The following is a 20,915-nucleotide window of genomic DNA, read 5'->3' as shown; positions in this document are numbered from 1 at the left end:
TAAGATCAGCCAAAACATGTGCTGCTCATTTCCTGCTCTTTAATCTGAAACTCCACTACGGGAGCTTTGAATGAGTCAGTGTTTGGGAGTTTAAAACACAGCTGTGTATTTGAATGATTTTCAAATTAAATCATCTAGGTTTTTTTCTCTTAGAGACTTATGAAGGTGCTGAACTCCAGTTGGTCATGTTAGCGCATCCTTTCCCTGCTCACAGTTTCACGTTGAGTGCACTTCCTCACACACGGAGTGGAGCAGAGATAGACACAGAGGGGAAATATTAATATAACAACAGATTACATAATCTTCAAAACAAATGTTAAACCGATCAGAACAAAGCGGGAAAGCCAGAGTTTGTAGTCAAGTTAAAAACAAAGTGAAATATAGGAAAAGTTGTTGATGAAGCCGGATTAGGCTGAGATCCAAACACTGGATTGCTGGCTTCTACCGTTTTCAAACACTTACTTCATTATTTGAACCTGTGGTCATGTGGGGCGATCGTGGCTCAAGAGTTGGGAGTTCGCCTTGTAATCGGAAGGTTGCCGGTTCGAGCCCCGGCTTGGACAGTCTTGGTCGTTGTGTCCTTGGGCAAGACACTTCACCCGTTGCCTACTGGTGGTGGTCAGAGGGCCCGGTGGCGCCAGTGTCCGGCAGCCTCGCCTCTGTCAGTGCGCCCCAGGGTGGCTGTGGCTACAATGTAGCTTGCCATCACCAGTGTGTGAATGGGTGGATGACTGGATATGTAAAGCGCTTTGGGGTCCTTAGGGACTAGTAAAGCGCTATATAAATACAGACCATTTACCATCATGTTTGTTTGGACCATCTGACAGTTTAAGATTGTGCAAAGAAAAAGGAGAATATAATTTGGCTAAGTTTAAAAGTTTTTCTATTTCAGACTAAGAACAGAATAGTAAACTTTTTTTTAACTACAGCTTAGAGTTTTTTACCTTTAAGTTGAATCTGTTCTTCTGTTTGCAGATTTCCTCTTGTATAAGTCAAAATGATGGACACTTTAACAGCTTTTTAAAGCATATCTGAGATAACACACATTTCTTTTTTAATACTACACCATCAATGCCACTAACTCTGGATGGGGCGTTGTCTCTGTGGCATCAGTGTGAAATTTCCGACTGGCTTCATGACTTTATGTAACATTTATGGCCCCACAACAGAGCCCTGAACAGAAAATTAGCTCCAAAATGTCACATCAGTTTTCTCACAGTCATTTAGCTGTTAAGCTAATTTACAGAGTTAATTAGTTGTGATTTGGTGAACATGTTTATTAGCGTAGAGGGCACGGCTCAAATGTTTTCATTGGTTTAACTCTTTGATCTTAATGTTCCTAATCAGTGCTGATATTTTCTGTGTAGGGCTGTGCAGGAGAACCCGGTGGTGAGGATGAGCATGTGGAAAGAAGTTCCAACTTCAGGGATGTATATGGGCGTCCGGAGGTATGTTTGTGCGCGCGGCACATCTATAATTATTCTTCTTCAGTACGTGAGAGAGGGAGAGATTAGTTTCCAACACCTCCCACGTCCAATATGTGAGTGTGTGAAGAAGAATTAGTTTCCAATAAAGTGCTCGCTCCCTCTCTCAGATTACCTCATCATTCACCCACCACAGGCCGCAGCATCTGTTAATTAGTGTGTGTGTGTGTGTGTGTCTGCATACATTTGTATATTGGCCACAGCTCATCAACCACAAATGTAACAGAGCGTAGAAACAAAGCTTCTCTGTGCTTCATAAATGACCCCAGCTTACAGTTACAGCGTGTTTTTTAACTGGACATAAAGACGATGCTCTTCTGCGTTTGCTGGTAGCAGTGATTATCAGATCTCAAATTCACTTGGAAACAAATCACAGATGAAAAATTCCTGCATTATTTAGGCCAGAACCGACCAGAGGGTCCAATTCAGCTTACGGGACAGCTTTGCAAGGCGTGTAAATTGCAGTAATGTGATTAGACGCAAGTGTTTTAAACCCACCGAATGTGTAAAAATAGGCTGTTGTTGTGGTATCTTTCATATTACACGTCTGTCAGACATCTCAGCCTGTCCATCATTCTGTCACAGGATAGGCCAGCCCACCTCAGCTTGTGGGCCATGAATTAAAATGACTTTAAGGTCACAAATGTAAGGTTTTCTTTGACTGAGTATATGAGATGTTTTAAGTGTTGATTGAACCAGCTAAATTATAGATGATTAAATTAAACCCCACTTTTGCATAAAATCACAGTCAATGACATTTTAGAACAAGGGTGTCAAATGTAAGGCCCAGGGGCCAGAATTAGCACAACAAGGACTCCAATCCAGCTCGCTGGACTGTTTTAGAAAAAGAAAGCTCTAGGAGAGCATACATTTTGGACTGTTACATGCAGCTTTTTCTTTGATAAAGACTTCACCAACACAATTAAGTAATAGATAAAGAATTAAATAATAGAGATGTTTTGACTGTCTACTAGACTGGAAATATTGCTATAACAGAACCATATTGTATTCTTCTTACTGCATAATGTTACAAGAGGCGATAAAACTATACATAATGTATCATTTTCACTCCTGTATTATGTTTGTGTTACTGTCTAGTTGATTACCCACCTTTATAAACCAACCTATGTTTCACCACCTTATTGTACTGTCACATGAATTAATTCAATTTTTTAATCTTCTGTTGCAGTAACCGTCGGATCACCAGGTGAGAGTTTAGGCTTTATTTCTGAAACTTTGTATGTAATTAATTTGTTGAAATGGCTAAAAATCACCACTCTACCTCCAGTATATACCTTTTGCTGAGTATTTGTCTATCTTTCTCTGTTCAGTCCTATCAAAGCGGGCCATTTCGAGTCGCATCTGACCAAGCTGCAGGCCGACTCCAACTACTTGCTTTCTGAAGAGTTTGAGGTAAGTGTATGAAAATTATTACAAAAGTGTGTTCAAGAACCTGATCAATCATACTATTTGTTTGTTGGGCATGTCTTCAGTTTTCATTTGGAGTGTTAAATCTCAGGAAGACAGAAAGACACACTGTTTCTTTTACCAGAGGTTTTGCATATTAATAATATTAAATCACTGTTGTAGCAGCCCCTGGCATTAAGAATGACAGAAGAGTCTCTAACGGGTGCAGCCATTTATTTCCTCACCAAACACGGCTCACTCTCTTGACATCATTGAGCACCTTTAAAACTATAAAATAAGGAAAAATTAATACCCACACAGTCCCTTTGACTGTGTGGGTATTAATAACAACAAATGAACTTAAATTAAATCAGGTAAATTAAAAAAAACAAGTACTTCTGTGATATACAGTCACTGATAAAATAAAACAAAATAGGTCTTTTAAACTGCATCAAAGTGCTTCGCAGTTCAGTTGAATAACATCAGATCACTCTGTTGGAATAACTCTGGGTTTTGGACACCCATCTTACACTCAAAAACCTTGAAAGTCTTCCAATTGTGTACCAACTTCACAGCAAATCAAACTGCTTGTTCTGGGCTCATGCTTATGCCAGTTGGCTGTTGGTTTGACTTGCCCGCCTTTTCAGAACCATTTTGCTTTTCAATCATTGCTTCTCTGAAACTTAAAGGTCAAGTAATGTACCATGACTCTGATGAGGAATGGCACTGCTTTTCTTCAAAAGCAGATTTTGGCTGGTCTTGTTAGTCACAAAGTCCTGATGTTTATAACTGTACAAATGTAATTATTCTCATCTCTGTTCAGGATCTGAAGGATGTCGGCCGTAACCAGACGATGGATGTCGCCCGAGTGCCGGAAAACCGAGGAAAGAACCGCTACAACAACATCCTGCCATGTAAGTGCAGTTTTTAGCTTTAAAGCTTTTTTGCTTCTCAAAAAGTTAAAAAGAAAAAAGAAAAAAAAACAGTCACTCCACATAACAGTTAGCTGACAACCCTTCAAGTCCCTCAGTGAGAAAGAAAAATAAATCAAAGTGGAAATCATGGCAATTATCACATCGTCAAGAGCTTTAATGAGGCAGCACCTGTTCCCTTGGTGACAAGGATGAACTCTGAGGCTTGAGGTGATAAAAGCCTTCATAATTACACAATACTACTGAAAATACAGCATCTATGTGGAATATTTACTCATTTAATTAGCTTTTTGTTTCCATTTCTTAGCCACCCAAGCAGATTGTCCTCTATATTATTTATTATCCACACGTCACAAAATAGTTTCGCATAGCATCTTTTTTCCAACCAGCAGATTAAAAACTATAAAATGGTATGTCCTCCAACCAGTTGATCAGCTGATACCAACAACTGGCCAAATTTAATTGATCTTAAAGTTTCAGCCCTCGTATCCGAGTCCAGTTTAATGAATTTGCATAACTGAATTTTTGCTCATTCAAAGGTAGTGTGATGATGGGCTGAAAAACAGCTAAATTATGTTAAGGATGGATTGATTAAAAAAAAAGAAAGAAAGAAAAAGAAAGGAGCGGTTTTAAATAATGACACGGAATCTGAATTTCCTTGAATGACGCAATCTTTACTCAGGTAACAATAACATTTGCTTGAAATAGCACAAAAGAGTTGATTTTTTAATTGTTATTACTCAATTAATGAATCATCTGTGAAATGTAATGTTTAAAATTATGATACGTCTGTGAAAATGTTTTCTGTCTGCGTCGTTGGGGATGATGCCAAATTAGTTTTAAATGTCTGAAATGTTAGTTCATTGATTTTTTGCTATGGGAGTGATATACAGACAGATTTCTAATCACATGAAGATTGTTTGGTACATCTGTTTTACGCAATTATAAATGTAATTTCCACATCCACAATTTGTCATTTTCAAAGTTTTTCCTTCTGAAGTATCCTCAGTTTAAAATAAAGTAATTAAGCATCCGTTATTTTTAACTGCAAAAAAAATCAGATTTATGACTTGAGGTGCCACATTTACAACATCACCTCTATAATTAACTGTCAGAGAAGTAAACACACTTACACCACACACACACACACACACTCTCTCTCTCTCTCTCAGTGAAATGAGTCATTACTGAGTCTGTTTCGCATTCACACATCTTTCACATTCAATAATAAGAACCTCAGGAAAGCTGTGAGAGACGCTGTTTTCATTACTTATTCTGGAGTGGATGTGTTAGAATTTCACCATCAGACATAAACTGCATCCTTTACCCTATGGTGAAACATTAATGTGACCATATTGATTAAACTATAAGGAATCTGCACTTATTGCTTTTACAAATATGCCCTCAGTAGCTCAAAATGATGGTTGCTTCTTCACTAAGTAGACTGATAGAAATTTAATTGGGCAATTTTCATAATTGTTCGTTTTTGGCTGGTTTAAGGTTAAATGTGCGAATCTGATGTTTAGTATTATTGCAAAGCTGCAATAAGATGATATAAATTTTATTAAAATTGCAAGAAAAAAATAAGAATAACTGAATGACTGAGAGCATCAGTTAAACCTGTTTTAATCCAAAATTTTTAATGTTATCCAAAAACTGGCAAACAATTTTTAATAAATATTAATAAATATTAATTTATCCCTGATTTTTCCTCTCAAGACTACCACACTACCACTACCAAACTGATTGGCCTTTTTTCTATATACTGACAGTTTAATAAAGGTTAACTGATAAAAAAAATTTGAAAAAAGACATTTTAGTGAAACTTCTACAATGATGAAACACAGAAAACAAGAAACAAGAAAACTTTAGCAATACTTCAGAGTCAGAGTCTGGCTGTCGCCCTGTGGTGCTTTTATAGCCTTCACACTTTTAGTTCTGGGTGTTCAAACTGATTTTAGGTAAATGACTACTTAATAAATAACCTCTAAAAGTGCCCAGCTCAGCAGCAAACAGCAGACAGTTACAGCTTTTGAAGAAAGAGAAACCTTAAGAAGCTAAAAACCCAGAAATTATTTATAAGAACAGGTGGAGACCAAAAATGGAGCTAAAACGCCTTATGGTTACGTTGCTCTGTGGATGCTGGATGTAGTGGGAGGAATTCAGTCAACATTTATTAAACCAGTTCAGTACTCATTGCATTAGAGTTAGTTTAAACTACACGTTAAAGATAATGAAAGCCGCTGGTGACTTATTTCTTCATTTTTCTAGATGATTCTACCCGAGTGAAGCTGTCGTACCTGGAGGACGACCCCTGCTCCGATTACATCAACGCCAGCTACATACCTGTATGAGCACATGCTAAAAAGCACAAACTGAGCGCACTCACTGACAATGACACTAATACCGCCTCTCTTGCCTACATGTGCAGGGTAATAACTACCGCAGGGAGTACATTGCCACCCAGGGGCCGCTCCCGGGCACAAAAGATGATTTCTGGCGGATGGTGTGGGAGCACGGCGTCTACAACATCATCATGGTGACCCAGTGTGTGGAGAAAGGACGGGTGAGGCGTCCGCTTGATCAAAATGTCCACTTGAGTGGAACGATTATGAAACTGAAATTATGAGCTTTGATTGCAAGCTGAAAAGAGCTCCAGATTCTTCTCACAGGTTAGCAAAGGAAGATAAACTCAACCCTGAGAAGTAATTAAACTATATGAATGCTGTGTTTCCAGGTGAAGTGTGACCAGTACTGGCCTGCAGACAGAGAGCCTCTGTACTACGGTGATCTGGTCATTCAGATGCTGTCAGAGTCTGTCCTGCCTGAGTGGACCATCCGAGAGTTCAAGATCACCTCGGTATGTTTCTTTTTACTCTCGTTTTTTATTCCAGCGTAAAAATGTAGAAAAGCAGTAATATCTAAAGAATGAAGAAGGGATATACTTATTGTGAAGCTTTCATTTTCATAACTTCTCCAAATAAAGCTCATGTGATAAACATGGCCAACCAATGTCTGTAAAGTTGCAGAGATTTGAGGTTTTAAGGGGATATCCTTACACAGTATGTTTATCTCTGTGACAGAGAGTCCACCCACCTGCTGTACAAATATCTGTTAAAAGGGGAGGAGCTAACCTCCATGAAACCACCCTTGTTTCATGGAGAGGGTGAATCGAGAGGCTACAGAAGGATTATTCTGATTATTTCTGCATGTTTTTGGTGTGGCCATGAAAAAGTTGATTTCCACTATGTTATGTTGAAACGAACGTTATGTCGTTATGTTACATTATATCTAAAGCCTCAAAATCCAGACCTTGAATGTCGCTATGGGTGATAACAATCCTAATAAATCCATTATCGACCTGGACAGGAGAGCAACTGCAGTTATCCTCGGGTACTGCGTCACTTCCACTACACGGTGTGGCCTGATCACGGCGTCCCTGAGAGCACCCAGTCCCTGATCCAGTTTGTCAGGACAGCCCGGGACTATGTGGACCGATCGCCCAGCACCGGAGCCACTGTCGTTCACTGCAGGTAGATGCTTGAGGCTGTCCTCAGGGAGAAATCTGATTGGCTGTGAGTTAACAGAATCCCGCCATTAGAAACCCCCCCCCCACCCCCCCCCAAAAAAAAGTGAACTATTGAGTCCTTGAACCTTCTTTGATTCTCTGTTTAAGATCTTTGATAACTGGATGTTTTTGCTTGTTAGTGCTGGAGTCGGGCGCACAGGGACCTTCATTGCTTTGGATCGGGTTCTGCAGCAGCTGGACTCCAAAGGAACCATCGACCTTTACGGCTGCGTGTTCGACCTCCGCCTGCACCGCCAGCACATGGTCCAGACTGAGGTAAGAGCTACATTCAAATATTTAAGTATTTAGCTTTGAATTCTAGGACATTCGTTTGATTATTTGATTTCAACTTGTACACCAGACATTTCTCCCACTTAGACCAGTGATTGTAGCACTTCAGTTCATCTCATTATGTTTAGCAGGTATTTTAGTCATTATTTCAATTTTACTTATTAGAATATGATTAAGGATAGTCCCACATGGAAGCAAAGGCAAACAACAATAGACTTTGAAATAAACCAGTCGCAAAAAAACAAATAATTGGAAGAAAAGAAACCAGATTTTATTGGCTATTGATAAATCTGCATGGTTTATGGTAATACATCATTAAAACTGAAACTATTAGACAAGAAACATCAGGAAATATTGACCTAATCTAGAATTTAACTACCAATAAAGATTTAGAAATAGGATGTTATCCTCCTTTTTAGTAAATATTGAATGCAAATTGGTTTTGAAAAAACAGTTTATGATGACGTTACCACACCCAAACCAGTTTGTAGCAAATCAAAAAAAAATACTATTGTACATAAAAAAACAAGTTCAACTATTAATATTACAATGAGAATTTTAGACTAAACTGGAGCTACATCATTAAAACGTGAGAAAAAAATTAATAATGGAAGCTATCAAATATGGTAGTCTGAAAATTCTACCAATTACTGTCGTTATAATACTAAATTGTCAATCTTGATCAAACCTGGATCAAACAAATAAAGGCAAGGCAAGTTTATTTATATAGCACAATTCAACAACAAGGTGATTCAAAGTGCTTTACAGAGACATTAAAAACAAAAACAAATAAAAAGCATGATTTAAAATGTGTGTTGGCCCTGCGACAGACTGGCGACCTGTTCAGGGTGTACCCCGCCTCTCGCCCCATGACAGCTGGGATAGGCTCCAGCGCCCCCCCCCCCCGCGACCCTGGAAAGGATAAGCGGAAGCGAATGGATGGATGGATGGATGGATTTAAAATTAATTAAAAAAAACAAAAAAAAGCAAAACAGTAGATAAAATCAGAACAGTAGATATCAGCAGTTAAAATTTAAGTTTTGAAATTTAAGCTTAAAAGTGTGGATTTGGTGTTTTATTCAAATGCAGTTGAGAACAGGTGAGTCTTCAACCTGGATTTAAATAAACTGAGTGTTTCAACTGATCTGAGGCTTTCTGGGAGTTTGTTCCAGATATAAGAAGCATAAAAGCTGAACGCAGCTTCTCCGTGTCTGGTTCTGACTGGGAACTGATAAAAAAAAACGGATCCAGATGACCTGAGGGAAAGGAAAGAAAAAAGAAAAAACAAAGCTGATTTAGTTTTAGATTTAGTCTTAATCATGTGTTTTAGTCAATTCAATTTTATTTGCTGACGAAAGGATCAATAGTATTTTGTCCTTTTGCATTAGTTTTTATTTTGTTATCGTCGTGTTTTTGTCAGAAATAAAAAAGGTTATTGATGGAAACTGACAAATTATTGGTTAGTGAAATTAATGTCTGTGTTTTCCATGGGACATGAATGAATTCTGCAGTGAATGCTCTAAAAGCACCGGAAGGTGTTTATTACAACATTATAACAGTCTTGTTGCATTGCAGTGCCAGTATGCCTTCCTGTATCAGTGTATTCGGGATGTCCTAAGAGCCAGAAAGCATCGCAGCGAACAGGAGAACCCTCTCTACCCCATCTATGAAAATTTCAACCCTGAGTACTGCAGAGGTGAGACTGTTTCTAACATTTGTCATCGGAGCCCAGAAATGAAACAGTCCACCTGTGGACGTGAACCGTCCCATTTCTGTGTTTGACAGTTGAACTGAAACTGCATTTATATATTTCAGTAGAAACTGTGTATTTGTCTGCAGCACACATAAATCATAGTCATTTTTTCCCTTTTTTGTCCCTTTGTTTTCTCAGATTTCATTTACACTGGACGCTAAAGAGATGACGATGTTCATGCGATCAAAACGAGGAAACATTCCAACACAAGAAACGGACAAAACAGGGAATATAAATAAATAAGTCCAAGATTGTAAAAACCTTTTTTCAGGGCTGTAGGTCTTGCACTCTGAATCACTGGTTTTACAGCAACAAATTAATTGAGAAAAAGTAGAAATTAAAGTGCAGATTTGGGATTAAATAAAAACAAAGCATAAGACAAGTCGGAGGTTCTGGGTTTGTTGGCGCTGCAGGGAAGACTTTCGTAGCTAGAGCTGGTGATCAGCTGGTGATCAGCACAATCTGAGAAAAGTTTTTAAAATTTAGCAAATAACACCTCACAGACTTTCCACTAAATCTACAGTCTGATTTTATTCAACACAAGAATCCAAAACCATTAAAACATCTGACACTTATTATTTTTAACCATACGTTTATATATTTAAAAAAAGGATTGAATGATAATTGTGCAGCATATTATTATAATTATATAGTCATTTCTGTAATTTTGAATAAATCATCTTCCGTAAAGCTGTTTAAGAACTGTGAGTACCTGTTAAATAATCTGCATCTGAGCTCAGATTGGCATGCAAATTGGATTTCTTTCTTTTTTTTTTTCTAAATCCACCTGACAGTCCAGCAAAGTCCACCAGCTAAACATACTGGAACAGCTCAATTTACAGGACTGCTTTGACTCAAACCTACAGAGAGAAGGCACAAATGATCGATCAAATTCAGCCCTATCTGAATCCTAAATGTTAAAAAAATATATAGTTTATTGTCAACAAAAACAACAAACTTTGAAAAATTAAATTGTTAAAAATGGATTTAAAATCATTGAAAAACATAGTGGAGTCCCTTTAATGTAGGCACTGGTTGATCTCAGGTTGTTGTGATCCAAATAATAACTGAGTGACAGCAGGGAAGGAAAGAGCCATCTATTTTTTATACCCTCCAGTATGTTCTCACTTACTGCTCCATATAAGCTGTTTATTTAAAAATTCTAAACACACATATTGCTGTATGTAAATATAGATGTAATACTCTTTTTTTTTTTCTTTTTTACAATATGATGAATATATATGTCTGTCAACAACTGCCTGGTTGTGTAATACTTCTGTTTCTCTTTTATACCTGTTGAGTAGCTGCAAGCAAACATAACCTGCTGTATTCAGACTTTAAAGAGGCTTTATTCTCTGTCATATATTTTATAATACAGCATTAGACATTCATGTTAAACGTGGCCAAAGTTTTAAATACTGAGGTATGCAAATGTAATCCCTGTAAAGAAAAGTACTTTTAGTACAGATCACAAGCTCCAAGTGCCGCCCCTCAACTGGCTTCTGAAAGCTGGCTAATCATAAGATAAGTTTTAAGAGAGGGGAGGGGCCTTAAAGTGACAGTAGCCTGTTTCTCAGAGGATTAAAAAAAAATAATAGTAAAAATACTCGATATCACATTAAGCTACTTTACTAGCCTGAGAAGAAAGCTCTGGAGTTGGAAATGAGCGCACTGATCTCCTCTTTAATGTAATTAATGCTTGTAAACCATTTAAACTTTAAACATAAAAGACTGAAGTATGAATACAATGCAGAAACCTCATGTTTTCTTAATAAAACCATCATTATAAATATTGTGAAAGAATTTGACTTTTGTGATTGTATACGTTTCTAGAAAAAGCAGAGATTTTTTTTGCTGGAGGATTTTCATTTTAAATTACCTCTGCCCATGCAACATATTTTATTTTATAGTATTATGATATGGCATTTTACATTTACATTACATTTAAAATACTATGGCTAAATTCATTATTATGAAAGCTGGTCTGCACTTTTTCTTTTTTTTAAAGATTTTCTCTGATACATTCGACCTGCTGGATTGTTTTATGTAAACTTTATTATGTTTGTCATATCGTGATGGATTCATGAAAGTGATTTGGATTTAAATAACCAGGCCCTAAGAAAATGTGTAATTGAGTTTTAGAATTTGCTGTCCTGTTGTTGTAAACTTGATCATAAAGTGCTGAATAAAAATATCTGCCTCACTGTTTGTGGCCTTTTTTCTTTGGGTGAAAGGTTACAGTAGCTCATAAATATTATGCACACATTTTCAAATGCTGCTTAAATCATTCTCCATGTTTAACATTTTTAAGATAATGATATTTCAAATATATAGATATTTGAAATTTAAAATAAAAAAAACTTCATTAGAATTTCGAAATTCCTCCGAAGGGTGGCTGGCGTCTCCCTTAGAGATAGGGTGAGAAGTTCGGCCATTCGGGAGGGGCTCAGAGTAGAGCAGCTGCTGCTCCACATCGAAAGGAGCCTGTTGAGGTGGTTCGGGCATCTGAGAAGGATGCCCCCTGGGCGCCTCCTGGGTGAGGTTTTCCAGGCATGTCCCACCGGGAGGAGGCCCCAGGGCAGACCCAGGACACGCTGGAGAGATTATATCTCTCGGCTGGCCTGGAAACGCCTTGGTGTCCCCCCGCATAGGCTGGAGGAGGTGGCTGGGGAGAGGGAGGTCTGGGCTTCTCTGCTTGGGCTGCTGCCTCCACGACCCGGCCCCGAATAAGTGGAAAAATATGGTTGGATGGATAGAATTTTAGTTTTGCTTAAATTCAGTGATAATTTGTTTTTAGTAAATTCTTATGTGAATTTACTAAAAGCTGCTGTGAATTTTCTCCATGATAAAGATTATTTGTATCATTTGCAAATAAAATGAACCGCAATATATCTGATGATCTAGAGGTTTAGACCCCATATAACTCCACAAGCAAGGTTTGAAAGTTTGATTAATGTTCTCCCACCTTCATAAACTGTTGCCTGTTGTTTATGTAACTTTTCATCCAGTCCAACGCCACCCATCTAATACCATACATTTCCAATTTATCAATTAATATGTGATTGGCAAGTGTGTCAACAGCTTTCTTCAAGTCAATAAAGACTCCATGTGCATACGTTCTTTGACTGATACAATTTGTGATTTCTTCATTTAGTTCAATTAATGCATTAAACATTAATCAGTTTGACATAAATCCATGTCAACTCTCTATTAATAGTTTGTGTTCATTTAAATATTTATCCAGTCTATCAATAAAGTATTTCACTAGTGTTTGGGTGAATCGTGAGTGTAGAGAAACAGGCCTATTCATTTTGTTCGGAATTGTACCGCCTTATAATGACAGATTGCAGATGAAGGTTGGAGGTTTTTAAAATCATTCAATTACATTTTTAACAGTTTTCATATCAATACCATTTCAGTTAGTTGAGATTTTGTCCTGACATCTCTCTACAACATCAATTATTGTATTTTCCTCTTGTGCTGTTAGAAACATTTAATTAGGATTTTTCTTCTATTTGTTCCTCTGCTCTTTCTCAAAGCAGTAATTTTATCAGCTAGGTCTCATCTGAAACTTACAAAGAATTTATTAAAATCATCATTCACATTTCTTTAGGTCTGCACTTTATAAATTCTCTGTACAGGATATATTTCTTTTTACTGGCGTTTTGCAATATCTTTGGGATCCATGGACTATCTATATAATCCATTTTTTTGTTTTTGTTTTTGTTTGATGATGTAGAAGAATTTGTTCAAAACAGGTACCAGAAAAAACCAATGAAAAAAAATAGCAGGAATCCAAAATTGTCTGAACACAATTACTAAGAAACATAAATGTAAGCAAACAGACAAAGGCCTGACTGGGGCCCAGGCTTAAATACACACAGCAGGGTGACTGGGGCACAATGGAGATGCGTGAGATACACAATTGAAACTAATCAGGGAAAAGAAGATAGTGGAAGTGAAACTAAACACAACACAAACGAGATAAGAAACCATCAAAATAAAACCAGAAATAACTAAATCATAAGAACAACTTGCACAGACTTAGACTTTATGAGATATGGGAGAAACAGGATAAGCGGAAATATAACTCACAAAATCAAAAGTGCCAGGATCATGATATTTCTCTAGGGCTGGAACACATACTGTGTCATTTTGCATGCCACCATTCTCACCTGTTTGTAGATTGTTTTGTTGTCCTGCTTTTCCTTCCTGTAATTACTGTAATTACCTCAAGGTGGTGTCGGACAGGCGGATGCTGTCCAAGATAAAGACAATGTTGGATAACACCTCCCACCCACTCCATGACATGCTGGTCAGTCACAGGAGCACGTTCAGTGAGAGACTGAGATTACCGAAAAGCACCACTGAACGACACAGGAAACCTTTCCTGTCTGTGGCCATCTCCCTGTACAACACATCCACTTAACACACTGGTTACCAGTGTTGGGACTAACGCGATATTAAGTAACGCATTACAGTAACTACGTTATTATTGTGGTAACGAGCACGGTAACTAGTTATTATGCCAAAACCGGGAACGCGTTACTCGTTACTGGGATTTAGATAGGCTCGTTATTCGTTACTTCGTGTGGTGGCTATCGCGGAGCTTCCACAGATTCAATAACATTAGCAAGTGGTGGAAGCCAGCAGGTGGATGAAGGAAAAGGGAGGCAAGAGGAGAGACCCGAAGCGGCCGCTGGTCTGAGAGTGTCAGGTGAACTGAACTTCAGGTAAGAAGTTATAACCTGCAGTCCATCTGGGTCAGATATGAACCAAGTTTAGGTGGAGTTTATTTTCGTTATGCTAACTTTTTCGTACTGCGTGCTAGCTAGCATGACGGAGTTTCTATACAGCTGGGTGGTGCTATGATGTTACTGATGTTGAACTTTATTTTGTTCATAAGGTTAATTATTAGAGTTGCCAAGCGTCCCGCAAAAAACGGAATTGTCTCGTATTCAGAGAAAATATTACGCGTTTCGTATTGTGGTGAAAAGGAACACAGTTTGTCCCGGACTTCAGCTACAATGAAAAAGACTTTTGTTTTTTCAATAGGAAGAGGGCCATGTGACACATCACACTTATTGGTAATGTCACAAGAAAAACAATAGTGTGCTTGGTTTCACGTGTTAACGTGTTAACCTCTTCGACATGTCAATGGCTGTGAACAAAGAGAAACTTGTAAATAACTCATGAAAGAATAAAGTTACGTTGAAACCAAGCACACCATTGTTTTTCTTGTGACATTACCAATAAGTTTGATGTGTCACATGGCCCTCTTCCTATTGAAAAAACAAAAGTCGTATCCAAGATGGCCGACTTCTAAATGGCCACCATGGTCACCACCCATCTTGAGGAGTTTGCCCCCTCACATATACTAATGTGCCACAAACAGGACTTTAATATCACCAACCGTTCACATTTATTACGGTGTATCCATATAAATGGCCCACCCTGTACTTGACTCAGAGTAGTTGAGACTGAATCATCCTCTAAGACTGAGTATCACTGTCCAAAGTTTCACATCAGTTAAAGACGTTATACAATGTTAGAATCTGGATCGTCAGAAAACCTGAAAACTTTATACAAAAACAAGAACTGAACATGAACTTGAAGCACAGTCACACATAAGAAAACTTTCTTGTGTACTGCTCCAATCTGCATCTGTGAGGCTCATTTAAAACCTCTGATTTCCATATTGATCTAGGGCATGCTGAGGCCCGAACAGAACTGGGTAACCCAGATAGAGCAGCTATGGCATGCTTAAAGGAGAGCTGAGAAGGTCCTGTCAGAGGGGCCAAGCTGAACCCCATTCCCCCAGGACCAACATCCAGCTCAGCCTCCCCTCTGTGACCTGGCAGGAAAGTTAATGTCCAAATTCAGCTAACATAAACCTCAAAACAAACATGATACTCCACACAGACACACCGATTACCTGGATTAAGACTGTTTAATGTGCTGATTAATATATGAGTGTCTTTTGGATCAATGAAAACTAAACACAATTTCTGCATGTTATTTTCTAATCTGAGAGTGCTCAGGAGGAACAACCTGGAGGAGAGGCTGCTGGTGACATTTTACAGAGCCACCATAGAGAGCATCCTAACGTACGGCATAACAACATGGTATGCAGGGTGCTCAGCTGCAGACAGGAAAGTACTGCAGAGGGTCATCAACACAGCCCAGAAGATCACTGGCTGCTCTCTGCCCAGCCTGGAGGTCACTGCAAACTCTCGGTACCTCAGCAGAGCTGGCAATATCATCAAGGACCACTCTCACCCCAGCAACCAACTGTTTGAACTATTACCGTCAGGCCGACGGTACAGGTCACATAAAACCAGGACAAACAGATTCAGGGATAGCTTCTTTCCCAGAGCTATCACCGTAGTAAATAAGCACAAAAACAATTGAACCTATTCCATACCGTCACTGTCATTATATTATGCTGCTATTCATACTGTCATTATATTAATGCTGCTATCCTGTATATATTGTACATACTATTGTTTGAGTACTTACGATTGTTTTTTTTTTGTACTTTTTATATTTTACATTTATATTTATTATTGAAACTTGCACCAAGGGAGTGGCACTCCAATTTCGTTGTACTCTGTACAATGACAATAAAGGCTATTCTATTCTATTCTATTCTATTCTATTCTAATTCATTAACTTGTCAAAACCCTGAAATGTTTCTTTTAAAACAAGAATTTGAGGCCTAGTATTACCAGACAGAAAACGTCATCATGTGTAACAAAGGGTGAGCAGCAGCACAGGATTATGGTTTACTTAAATCTTTGTGGAGAAACGTCTGCTTTCTCAGAGCATCACTGAATTTAACATTTCTGCAGAAGAGTGGAGGGAAAGTGTTTTTAAGCTTCTGATCATCAGTTTGTATTAAAAGATGTGTGTGGAGGCCTTTTTTGGTTCGGTGCCAGTAGAGCGGGGGGAAGTGATGGACTGGTCTCAATTAGGTTCTCATTCTGCTGATCAGAGTGCTCCTTACATTGACGAGCTGAAAAGAAGGCACCTCGGGAAGAGTTGTGTTTCTGCCTGAACAGCAGAGGAGTTAAATGGCCACAGAGGGCCGACCGTCTGCAGCTTTTTAATCCAGCCGAGCCCTCAGTGGCTGCACGCCCGCACTGATGAGTCTGCTAACCTCAAAGTAAGTAAGTAAGTAAAATTTTTATTTATATAGCACCTTTCTAGACAGAGAATCACAAAGTGCTGCACATAGAATAACAAGTTCTAAAACATAAAACAAACAACATAAGCAGGCAAAAATTAACCAAAAGAAATACTAAAAAGGTGAGTTTTGAGATGTTTTTTAGAAGTGACTACTGAGGTGCAGAGGGATAGACTTCTACAGTCTAGGGGCCACAGTGGCAAAAACTCTATCAACCTTAGTTCTCATCTTAGTGTGCTGTATAGCAAGCAGGCCCTAATCAGATGAGTTCACCTGCTAGGGACATAAGGCTGTAGAAGATCAGAGATGTAAGCTGGCGCCAGTCCATGCAAAGCTCTAAAATTCAAAACTAGGATTTTAAAATGGACTCTGAATTCAAAGCCAGTATAACTGAAATAGCAATGTGAATAGCATGTGAATATTTAGAGGATTTGGTCAGAAGCCTAGCTGCAGCATTTTGCACAACTTGCAGACGTTCCAGGGAGCCTTTGCTTAGACACATAAACAATGAGTTGCAGTAGTCCAAGTGTGCAGATATAAATGTTCAGAGTGAGACACAATAGGGCTTAACTTAACAACATTTCTTAAATGATAAAAGCAAGGCCGAACCAGAGATTTGACATGACCGTCCAATGTGAGAGTCCAGTCAAAAGTGACACCTAAATTCCTGATAGAGGATTTAACATAAACCGAAAGAGGACCAAGGGCTTTCATTATCTGAGGAAAAAATCCGTCAGGAGCGCATACAAGGACTTCAGTTTTCCCCTCATTAAGTTGTAGGAAGTTAACAGCTATCCAACGTTTGATTGAATCTAAGCAATCATTCACAAGCTGGAGCGCAGATAAATCTCTGGGCTTGAAATAAATGTATAACTGAATGGCATCAGCATAACAGTGATAGAAAATATCCTTGAAGGGGCTCATTATATGTTGGAGGGGAAGAAGATAAAAACATTAAAGGCACCGAAACTTAACCTTGAGGGAGGTAGAGGATGGTCTGAAATAAGAGACCTCCACAGAAAAACATTGATGATGTAAATATGAGGAGAACCACTCTAAGGCAGTTGGAGATACACCAACCCATCACTTCCCCCCGCTGTACTGGCACCGAACCAAAAAAGGCCTCCACACACATCTGCCTTTCAAGGAGAATGTGGTGGTCAACTGTTTCAAAAGGTCCAACATAAGCAGAACAGAACATTTTCCTTCATCATTACTCATCAAAAGTAATCCAAAAAGTGCTGTGACAGTGCTGTGACAGTGCTGGGACACGCTGGCGGTTTATTGGAGAAAAAGCAACAGCACACTTTCTAAGACTGAAATCAATTATATTTATTTTTGTCAACAATGAGAAAAAGTTCTCATTCATTATGTGGAGAATTAAAATGTTTAGTTTTGTTCCAAACTTGAGTTCATATTTGATAGTAATCACATCTGAGAAGCTGGAATGGGTGCAGACACACAGCTTGGCAGGTCCTGTGCTTTTGCAAAAAAAAAAAAAACACCTAAAAAACAATCTAAAAACCCCTGAATCTTGACATCAACTTGTCTTTTTGTTTTTATACATTTTTATCTTCTGTGGAGTTCGACATGTCCAAGAAAGATGGATAACTATACCATTTTCCCAGCCAAATGGAGTCAACATCTTTTGTTCACAACATTCTTGGATTTTGGTCATGCTAGACCACCCACAGGTAAACATGAACAATTAAATACACCACAATTGTCCCTGGAGATTCTGAAACTTGTTCTGATGCTACTTTTGGCTGGTGATATAGAACTAAATCCTGGACCTATTTCAAACATCAGTGATTTGGACTGGCTACAACTAATTAGCCTAGTTAGCCTATGGGCACAGCTATCTCTGCATTGCTTTCCACCTCAACTAACTGTGCTCCAACCACCGTCTCAGTTAGTAAGGCTACAACTGCAACTAATAGTGTTTACGCCCCTGTTTTCCGGGCCTCCGCTTCTGCTGTTTGGACCTCCACCTCGGCTGCCTGTGCCCCCACCTGCTGTACCTCAACTACAGTCTCCGGTAAAGGGTTTCTCATCATTAAACGCTCATAGCATTGTCAACAAAAGGACAAGAAATCCTGCTATTAAAAGTTACAGAGGAACAAAGATCTGCAAGACATTTAATCAGGCTAAAGTAATCTGGGACACTAAAAATAAACCAAAGGGGCTTCTATGTGGACACATTAACATTTGCAGTATGTGACCAAAGCATGAGCAACTGGAACATATTCTAAGCAATTCCAATATTTCTATTTTGGGTATCTCTGAATCTTGGCTCACAAGTTCTTCTCCTGAGTCTGCGGTTGTCTTTCCAGAGTACACAGTATTCAGAAGGGATAGAATTGGAACAAGAGGAGGACGAATACTTGTGTATGTAAAAAAAACACCTGGATTGCTGCTTACTTAGTTCACCAATAGATGTTGAAATAGAACATATTTCTGTTAAAATCACTCTTTCCCCAGAAATGTCATTTACGTTGATCTGATTATATCGCTCTCCTTCCGCAAAGAATATTTTTTATGAACAACTACAGATATTACTTAAATATCATACTATAAATAATAAGTCTAATGAAATAATTGTAATGGGAGATTTTAATGTCACCTGGGACTGTGAAAAGGACAGAAAAACACTCAAGGATTTAATGGAGACTTTAAACTATACTCAACACATTGAACAACCCACAAGAATAACGAAACTCTCTAGAACCCAATAAGCCCAAGCGAATTATTAAATCTTATAATTTTATCACTGGTATTTCAGACCACAATTTTATATTGTGGGCGATCGTGGCTCAAGAGTTGGGAGTTCGCCTTGTAATCGGAAGGTTGCCGGTTTGAGCCCGGACTCGGACAGTCTCGGTCGTTGTGTCCTTGGGCAAGACACTTCACTTACCTACCTGTTGGCCAGAAGGGCCGATGGTGCGATATGGCAGCCTCGCTTCTGTCAGTCTGCCCCAGGGCAGCTGTGGCTACAACCGTAGCTTGCCTCCACCAGTGTGTGAATGGGTGGATGACCAGGTGTGTAAAGTGCTTTGGGGTCCCTAGGGGGGACTAGTAAAAGCACTATACAAATACAGGCCATTTACCATATATTATTTTCTAGAAAACTTGTAAAATCACAGCTTAAGAATCATTTTTATAGTTCATCTAATAGGAGATCCTTTTATGAATTTATACCAAGAAGTCAGCGACAAAATGTAGCAGAAGCATTAGCATCAGTTAACTGGGAGCCTTTATTGTGTAGTGATGATCCACAATTCTGTAGCAGTCACTTCACTGGCATTGTCAAGGTGTTATATCAACATACTCCTTTAGAGGTCGACAAAAAATAAAGACAACATCTAATCTGCCTTGGTTGAACAAAGAGTACAAGAATCTAATGAAAACAAGAGATCAATTACTAAAACAGTTCCTGAAAACAGGACTAACTCTGGATAGACAGAGATTTACTTCAATGCGGAACAAAGTAACAAGAAGTTTGAGAAAGGCCACAACAAATTTTTTTATAAATATAATTGAAAGAGCCAAAGGTAATGATAAAATTATCTGGCAACACCTAAATAAATTACTTGGCTGTCATTCAAACAAAAACAAAAATACAATTGAACTTTATGTAAATAACTCTATTGTTAGAGAGCCTCTATCTATTGCCAGTAACTTAAACACTTTCTTTATTTCATCTGTTAACCCTTTAAAGCCGGTCAGAGCGGACACGCTCCATTTTGCGTAACTATTTTAAAATCCCGGTAGCACTGCAACCACGTAAGCTAGCGCAATAATTTTTTTGCATATGAAAAAAAAATTTATTAATTAACTCGCGAGAAGTTGTACTTCCATCTTATGCCATCAGCTTGTCCTAGGTCACAGTTTCCTTCCACATATAGCTTTGCAAAAATTGCATTAAAAGCACTTGCAGCAACAAAAACATAATATTCCAGAAACACGCTTTGCCGATCCGATCAGCTGTTCCTAACACTTCCTACGTCCATCAGCGTGAACTGTCGCATGTCCGCCATGACCTGGCCGAAACCGGAAGTGACGTCATTTTGCGGAAATGTAGTTTTTTACCGTCAAGGCCTCATGAGCCTATACTGGTGTTTTTAAAAGTTATGTTTGACTTTATGACTTTCTGTGTCGTTTCTGGGATGCTTAAGACTCATATTGCACTGCTGGAAATAGTTTATTGTGATGCATATGCTGTTATTTTGCAAATTTGCATTATAATATTTATTTTCGTTTTTCCTGCAGTATATGAAAATCGGTGTATTTCAAA

The 20,915-nt window shown here is 38.5% G+C and overlaps 1 protein-coding gene across 1 annotated transcript in view; it reads left to right on the top strand.

The window, feature by feature from the left end:
* The window catches only part of LOC147309980 (receptor-type tyrosine-protein phosphatase beta-like), a 39,235-nt gene extending 27,592 nt beyond the window's left edge, over window positions 1-11,643 (top strand). Inside the window, exons 30-40 of the mRNA XM_086270411.1 lie at window positions 1,368-1,448; window positions 2,674-2,691; window positions 2,816-2,897; window positions 3,715-3,805; window positions 6,095-6,171; window positions 6,255-6,389; window positions 6,561-6,683; window positions 7,193-7,356; window positions 7,532-7,667; window positions 9,258-9,378; window positions 9,574-11,643. Of these exons, the coding sequence (XP_086126537.1) occupies window positions 1,368-1,448; window positions 2,674-2,691; window positions 2,816-2,897; window positions 3,715-3,805; window positions 6,095-6,171; window positions 6,255-6,389; window positions 6,561-6,683; window positions 7,193-7,356; window positions 7,532-7,667; window positions 9,258-9,378; window positions 9,574-9,596 (1,051 nt within the window). The 3' untranslated portion in view covers window positions 9,597-11,643. The remainder of the gene's footprint in view (window positions 1-1,367; window positions 1,449-2,673; window positions 2,692-2,815; window positions 2,898-3,714; window positions 3,806-6,094; window positions 6,172-6,254; window positions 6,390-6,560; window positions 6,684-7,192; window positions 7,357-7,531; window positions 7,668-9,257; window positions 9,379-9,573) is intronic.
* The last annotated feature ends 9,272 nt before the right edge of the window (window positions 11,644-20,915 follow it).

The sequence above is a fragment of the Aulonocara sp. 'chitande type north' Nkhata Bay genome, linkage group LG17 (genome assembly GCF_057382095.1).
Source record: "Aulonocara sp. 'chitande type north' Nkhata Bay isolate Kocher_YH1m ecotype deep benthic linkage group LG17, A_spYH_male_GT1.1, whole genome shotgun sequence".
NCBI classification, from domain to species: Eukaryota; Metazoa; Chordata; class Actinopteri; order Cichliformes; family Cichlidae; genus Aulonocara; species Aulonocara sp. 'chitande type north' Nkhata Bay.
The sequence above is the reverse complement of the archived record's forward strand: the minus strand, read 5'-3'. Positions and strand labels throughout refer to the sequence as shown.